This window comes from Python bivittatus, unplaced genomic scaffold (assembly GCF_059951505.1).
Source record: "Python bivittatus isolate LINGU-HERP-01145 unplaced genomic scaffold, Pbiv_v1 ctg000980_np1212, whole genome shotgun sequence".
NCBI classification, from domain to species: Eukaryota; Metazoa; Chordata; class Lepidosauria; order Squamata; family Pythonidae; genus Python; species Python bivittatus.
This window is the reverse complement of record NW_028277125.1, coordinates 38,868,076-38,875,925: the sequence shown is the minus strand read 5'-3', so window position 1 is coordinate 38,875,925 and position 7,850 is coordinate 38,868,076. Positions and strand designations below refer to the sequence as shown.

The 7,850-nt window shown below is 49.3% G+C and overlaps 1 protein-coding gene across 1 annotated transcript; it reads left to right on the top strand.

The window, feature by feature from the left end:
- The first annotated feature begins 1,413 nt into the window (after positions 1-1,413).
- SOX14 (SRY-box transcription factor 14) lies at positions 1,414-2,136 on the top strand. The gene has a single exon (XM_007438980.1). It carries the CDS (start codon positions 1,414-1,416, stop codon positions 2,134-2,136), a length of 723 nt encoding a protein of 240 aa, XP_007439042.1.
- The last annotated feature ends 5,714 nt before the right edge of the window (positions 2,137-7,850 follow it).

The window sequence follows — 7,850 nt, the reverse complement described above, 5'->3', positions numbered from 1 at the left end:
GCGTTGGGCAGCAATTATTCAAAGAAAACAGGCGTGGAAGGGAGAAAGGGCTCCTATGGGTATTTCGTTTTCTTCGAAGCCGATCTTTAATAGCTTGAAAATAACAATAAAACCCCAGGACAGAAAGAGGTTAGATCTTAAAATGGGGGCAACTTAGTGAAACCCATCACAGAAGCATCCTCACCATTTTCGCAACGTTCATTTGAGCGGGCACTGGATTTCTTGTGGGTTCCCTTCTTTTCCCCTCTGTTGAAGTGAATTCTTGGGAGAAAGGGCGGGGGGGGGGGGGGATATAGTCCCGATTCCCTCTCCTCTTGCCGGTTGTCAGAGCTTTTCGAAGGAATAGTAACCACCTTTGCTTCCCACCCAGCCCTGCTCCGTCCGCCCCGAACTGTGGGTGGCTCCGCGGTAGGGAGGGAGAACGAGGGGCGCTGCTCGCTCCTCCCGGTCCGCTCTTACTTCCGATCCCCCCGCGTGCTCCCTGTTGCCGGCAAGTTGACAGGCACTCAGCCTCCCCCCCCCCCCCCCCAATCCAGGGTGGCTCGGATTCGGGGAGGAAGAAGACCAGCGAAAAGGAAAAGCAGCGCCCTTGCCCTTGACTCGTGCGCTGCCCCCATTGATAAAGTGACTCGCTTGCTCGCCCCCCCAACAAGAAAGGAGAGGATTAGAATCCAGCCCTGCTTCTCTCTCCCCCCCCCCGCAGCACCGGCGTTTTCCCCCTCCTACCCCGCCCCCAAACGAGGGGGCGTGAGGCGTTTTATTGGCTGCCGCTATTAGTGCACCGTCGAACAAAAGCGGCCCCTTTAATCCCGAGTCTTTAGTGATTTCTTCTCCCTTCGCCCCCCGATTCCCTCCCTCCCCCGCCTCTTTTTCTCTCCTTGCCTTTCCGAAGGTATTCTCTCCCTCGCGCTCCCGTTTCCCGGCCGCTGATTGGGCGATCGGGTTGGGAGAGTGAACGCCCCGCTGCCGCTCTGTCAGCTTGCGCGCCGTCCCAAGCAGGCTCGCCTTCGAAGCGCCGGCTTTCGGGTTCCAGTCCGCGCCCTCCGCTTGCTCTCTCGCCGCCGCCTTTCGCGCCCCACCGCCGCGGCACCCGGGCTCCCGCAACTTCGAGGGAATCCCAGCGAGCCTCAGGAGAGCGCGCCACTCCGGGTGAGGCCCGGCGACTGCGTTGCTGCCGCGTCTCCGTCTTACGCTCGCCGTCCCTCGGGGCACCTCGGCGGGGACTGGATTGCTCGGAGAACTGGTATGATCAGCTGAGAGGGAGGCGGCGGCGGCGGCGGCGGCGGCGGCGGCGGCGGCGGCGGCGGCGGCGGCCTTGGCTGGAAGGCAGGTGGGGAAACGGGGCCGGCGAGCGTGCGGCGTGCGGGCGGGCAGCGGCTGCTCCAGGAGGTGCGCGACGGTCCGCGCAGCACCATGTCCAAGCCCTCGGATCACATCAAGCGCCCCATGAACGCCTTCATGGTTTGGTCCCGCGGACAGCGTCGGAAGATGGCCCAGGAGAACCCTAAAATGCACAATTCGGAGATTAGTAAGCGCCTCGGGGCTGAGTGGAAGCTGTTGTCCGAGGCTGAGAAACGCCCTTACATAGACGAAGCCAAGAGGCTGCGCGCCCAGCACATGAAGGAGCACCCCGACTACAAGTACCGACCCCGCCGCAAGCCTAAGAACTTGCTCAAGAAGGACAGGTATGTCTTCCCTTTGCCTTACCTCGGGGATACCGACCCCCTCAAGGCGGCAGGGCTCCCCGTGGCAGCCACGGACTCTCTGCTCAGCTCCCCGGAGAAGGCAAGGGCCTTCCTGCCCCCCACCTCCGCACCTTACTCTTTACTTGACCCCAGCCAGTTCAGCTCCAGCGCCATCCAGAAGATGACCGAGGTGCCCCACACCTTAGCTACCAGCACTCTGCCCTACGCCTCAACCTTGGGATACCAGAATGGGGCCTTTGGCACCTTGAGTTGCCCAAGCCAGCACACCCACACTCACCCGTCGCCAACCAACCCGGGCTACGTGGTGCCTTGTAACTGTACGGCTTGGTCTGCGTCCAGTTTGCAGCCTCCTGTTGCCTACATATTATTCCCGGGCATGACCAAGACTGGAATAGACCCCTATTCTTCAGCGCACGCTACAGCCATGTAACACACAAACCAAACTCCCACTGATAGTCCCACACATTGCAGGCGACCTGGAATCCATACGGGGCCAGCGACACTGGCCTAAGGAAGGAATCGGAAGCTGTATGTTGTGCATGTACCATACCGTACTCCAGAAACAAACAATCAGCCTAACCGAAAGCCACTTGAGCGTGGGAAGATGCCCTGGGGAATCTGTTCCACCTGGGCAAAGACTTTGAGACTCTTGTGGGGAGGGGGGGGGGGACACCGAAACCTTAGAATCAAAAATCCAAAAAAACTCACAGTCTTACAGAAAACTTTCTTTCTTTGCTTTCTGCACTTGGGGCTCAGATTTGCCCAAAACCTGTACAACTTGTAAATGTGTCAAACTTTTAACTGCCCTTTTGGCTAAAGGTCAACAATGATCCTTTTGATTTTTTTTAATTTATTAATGTTAATGAGTTTGTATGACTGAATGTTACTTGGACCTTAATTCTTAAAATCCCAGAAGTACTCCGACCTAATGATGCCCCCTTTTTTTCCTTTGCACATTAAAATCAAGACTTAGCTGTGTTATATATATATTCTATATATCTATATTTTATCATCAGCACTAATAGATAACATTGCTTTTCATGTCAGAAAGATTAAAATAACACAACAGCTGTTCAGAGTTATTAAAAGGGGGGTTAAAAGTTTTATACAGTATTTCAAACATGATATGATAGTATTTGTTTAATTTTAAACAGATAGTCCTTCAATTTGTGTGAATAAGTGCAAGTAGGCCTAAGTTTACTTTAGACAGAATGTCAGCTATGACGTCAGACTGTAGTTTTTTTTTAATAAAAAGAGAATAAAAAATAATTTTAAAAAGAATAACATGGTGATAAACTAAATATGGTTTAAAATGTATTGGGGAGACAATGTATCCAAAAGGATTTTACCTCGTTAATTCTGTTCATTTGTTGAACAAAAAGGCATTTTGAATAAAGACAATCTGTCGTGGAATCCGTCAACTATGTTGTGTGAATCCCATTCCAGTTTTTATGAACTTTCACATAAAAGCTTTGTGGACTGCAAGGAAGTTGAAAACTTAAGGTTTCCTTTGGCTAGCCAGCCATTCTTAAAATCTTGGGAATTAGGTCCTGCATAACTGTAGTGCTTCCTGAAAGTAAGGAAACATCAAGAATGTAAAGCAAGATTGGAGAGTTTTGAAATCTGGGCATAATCTGCTGGAAAGTTCTCCTGGACAGTTACATTGAACTGAGCTGGCTGGTGCCTGAATCACCTTCAATGGTGGAGAACTTCTGGGTGAATTCTGCTCACCTTATTAAAATCTGTTTCTGTGGCACATGTGTTGCGCATGCATGCATGTATATTTGTATGAATACATACATACACATTTGTGGCCAGTGATTTCTAAGGTTAATTTCATTCTTCTTAACCATCTTTTCCTGTATTACAGAAGGGGGAATGGAGGATGAACCAGAAGGTGTGACTAGCTCAGGTGCAATCCTCTGTTCCATTCCTTGGTATAAGCCCTTTGAGTATATATTTTTAGTATTACATGGTCCAGGAAATGTAAGATGAGTCCTTCAGCTCCACATCTTGTGATCTGTCATATAGGGATTGCACTAAAACACATTCCCTAGGACAGGGTGGGACTTATTTCTAAGTAAATGTGCATAGATTTGTGCTCTGGGAGCCCTAAATGAATTAAGTATATGCATAATTATTCCCAGATTCCTCCTATGGTGTTTAGTGGATTTTATTCCAAAGGAAGTATGCCCAAAATTACAGCATACTTTTTGTGCTGAAGGGGCATTAGTCCCAGTAAAACTGATTTGCAAGAGGCTGGACCTGTTTTAAAAGCATGAAACTTACAGCTACTCAGAGGAAAGTCTCATTAGGTTCAGTGAGACTTACCCCTAGGTATGTATGTACAGGACTGATGACTTAGCAGAAGTGGGGAGGGGGGAGCAGAAAAGCATTTACTAAGCTTTATTGGAAAAGCTGGTCCAGGATTCATTCATATTCTCCCCCCCCCCCGAAATGATTATGTTCTTGAAATGTTTCCAGCACAGCAGGAAGTATAATGCATGGTTTTAAAGATAAGAGTACAATATTCCTGAGCTGAGCTTGATTTCTGGTGACTTTATGTGCATCCATGTACAGTAGTTTTCATGGCAACTGATGGAAATAGTTTGCCATGGCTTTTTGGGGGGATAGTTCTCTGACTTCCCGCCCTAGCCTGCAGCCCTACAATTCCTTGTGGTCCCCTTTCCAAGAACTAGCTTAGCTGATCCTGCTTAGCTTTCAAGTCCATGGCGCTGCTACTACATCTTTTTATTTGCCAACAAACTAAAGCAGTTGCCAAGGTGGGAAAAGTTAAAGGTCTCTTGGAAGTGAGACGGCACTGCAAAAAGCACCAGGTTAGAGGCGAATTTGATGGCATGGAGAGGGTCACTTTAGTTACAGACCTGCTGGATAGGAGCACTTCTGCGGAGGCGCAAATGCCCTTTTGATGTCACACCCCTCGGGATTAGGATGCGTGCTTAAGGGCTTCCCAGGCAGATCATAGGCAATTTCATCTATTTGGAAGTACCTACCATGGAACTCGGTGGGATTTGTTGCACTTTGGCTATTCTGCTTGGGTCTTAATTTTTCACAGTCGCAGTCGCTGCTCAGTCTGGACTAACTTTCCCCGAGCCAATGCCCTGTCTGTTGGCACTTGTCCGGCTGACAGCCATTGTGGCCATGGATAATGGGAAATTTAGCCCAACTCATTGGGAAGCTCCCAGGCTGGGAAAGCTGGCTTAGACCTTGGGGAACCTCAACTGAGTGGGTTTCCTTGTCCTTTTGCAAAGTCTCATTTTCCTCTTGTCTCCCAGATCAAGTCAGGATCCTGCTTTACAAAAGCCCCCCTCTTGCCTCCATCCTCTCCCTATTTCAATTGAAGTTTCCCCAAAATCCCACACAGGAGGATGGGAGGGGGAATCTCTGACAGGCTCGGAAGGAAGCTCGAGCTGGACAGATTAGCATCTTGTCCCAAACAATTAGCGGTGTTTGGCGCTTCTATTCATCAGGTCTCTCTCCTTTTATTACCGAAAGGGTTTTCATTAAAAGGGGGAAAGGGGGAGGAAGAGTGAAGAGGGAGAGTCGCAGTTGTCCATCTGGCTGAGTTGAATAGCGAGGGTGATCCGTGTTGTAGATGTTTTTCTCATTAAGTGCTCTTTTGAGACCGCTGTTAGAATTAAATGGCACAACACAATTAACATACACGGGACCTGAATGGCAGGGTAAGCAGTATAAAGAATAGACAGATAAATAACGGAGAGATCGGGCGAAGGTAAACAAAAGAACCGAAAAGGGAGACTTTGAAAAGCGAGGTTAGGTTGGCTGGACCACGCTTGTTTAGCATGACAAAAAAAAAAAAGAAGAAGAAGAAGAAGAAGAAAAAGAAGAAAAAGAAGCCCGCTTACAAATGGGCGCAATTAAGATCTGGCGCGACCTCTGCGGAGGAAGGGACGAGGTCGGAGGAAGCGCCGAGCCCGGGATGGTGGGACACTCCGAGGAAGACGCGCGGCCCGGGCCAGGCGGACGAAGGGAGCTGCCAGGTGACGGGCGGGCTGCCTGATTTAACCCCAGTTGACAGTAGCTGTCAGGACCTGTGATAACATTCATAGCTCAGTGTCCTTTAACATCTCTCGAGATTAGGTTTAAGGCGAGCCTCGGGTGAGGCGGCTGACGGCCGTTCGCGGTCTTCTCACTCCGAAGATCGGGGACAGAGAGTCCGAAGGGCGGGGCAGCAAAGCGGGCGCCTCCTATAGCCCCAGGGAGACTCCTCCGCCCGCCCCACCTCCCAGGGGCCGAGCAGTCTTCGCTTCTCCCTGCCTGAGTTTTGGCCGCGCCTCTGCCTTTCCCCCGGCCCATTCAAGGGATAGCCCGGTTCTTCTGGGGCACACGGGGATCGTTTTCTCTTGTTTGCTTGCGGACAAGTCCTTTAAGCGCATTTGGCCACCACCGCTACCATCAGCAGCTTTCGTTCAATTTGGCCAGTTAATGCTGTATTTCATCGAGCGATCTACGAGCCGGTGTTAGTTTTAGCTAGCAGTTGCGGTAATGAGCTGGAGGGAAAGCTCAGCCGAAGAGATAGGGGAAAAGGAAATGTTGCTGCTTCTTTACGGAGCCATTTCTGTTTGAGGAAAAGCATGCAGGTTTTTTTTAGCTACACAGCATTCTTCGTGAGGGGTAAGGAAAAAAGCAACCGATTCTCAACACTCTTTTCAGTAATGCTATCTACACAAATAACTGGAGGTTCCAAGTCAAAGCCCAATAATATTTTGTTCAGGAAGTGTTAAGCTTAATTTCACTGCTAACAATGTTTCTGTAATGGAGTTCTTTGCTAATTTAATACCAAAAGGTTGGTCCAGACGACTTTGCTGAATTGATGGAGAGCATCGCCAAAAATCCCTATGATTCGGAAGCCGGCACTTTAAGAGTGCTAAAAAACGTGCTGAGGAATTACTTTGTTTATACTTGATTAAAGGGAAAAAAAAAAAGGTTGGTATTAAACATGGAAAAAGCTTCAATGCTTTTATCACCTCTCTTTCTCCCCCCCCCCCACTATTTTTCATTCCGCACCAAGTTCCATTCTCCAATAGGATTCTTCGTTTGCAGGTGTGCAGCTATTTTTATGCATGCAGATGTATGTGTGTATACACACACGCACATTTGCTATGACACTGAAATGAACAGATTACTGACTTTGATGTCAACAAGAAAGGAGGAGGTGAGAGAGTGAAAGACGATATTAACTAAAGGGGGAGGGGAAGAGAAAGAGTGAACATGAGAGGGTCCCTGTCAAACCTGTTTATCCACAACTGTCTCCTTTTTTCCATAAAATCATTAAACAAAACACCGGGGTTAGGAGGGGCACCACGCCTGCCAGAGGAGGGGCGGTGGGAAATGGCATCCTAAGGAGCGAGACGTTTCTTGTTTGCTCTTTCCCTCCCTACCCCCCGCCCCATTCTTAGCTGGGATTTGGGCTATCTCGGGGGCTCAGCTTCCCTGACCTCACCTGGCAGGGGGACATCTGGGGAAGCTGGAGGTGGAACTGCAGAGTTGATAGAATTTCACAAGAGGAGATTTGGAGATTAGGCGAGGGGGAGCTTTCTTTGAAGTGAAGAAAACGACTAGCGGGTGGCAGGAGCTGAAATGGATTAGGAGAGGGTGGGAGTGCTTTTCTTCTGATGCAGCTTTGGGTTGGAAGGCTCCAGTCCCTGAGAAAATTAGAACCCCCCCCCCCCCACACACACACCAACCTGTTGGGCTCCACCTGCAGCCATCCTGCCTCAGCAGTCCAAGTCCAGGGGAGCTGAGGATCCCTGTTTCTGGAAGGAGGCTTCACTGAAATCGGTGTCCAGGGGAAGTGGGAAGGCTAAGCATTATGGGCGGGAACGGCCCGCGAATCTGAATTTGGTGGCCTTGTAAAGACAAGCTACGCACTGGCTGTAAATCTTACCAACAAGTAAATTCCAATCAACACAGATGGATTTACTTCTGAGCAAGCATGTTGAAGATTACATCCTCAGAGTAGAACCTACGACTCATTGCAATCAGGGACAAAATAATTACAGTACATATTTTGCCATTGACAAATTGCATCATATATCAGTTGAAGCGCAAATGTACTGCAGTAAGTGTTTCCTTGTCCATACACAATTGATTTCAAATAAC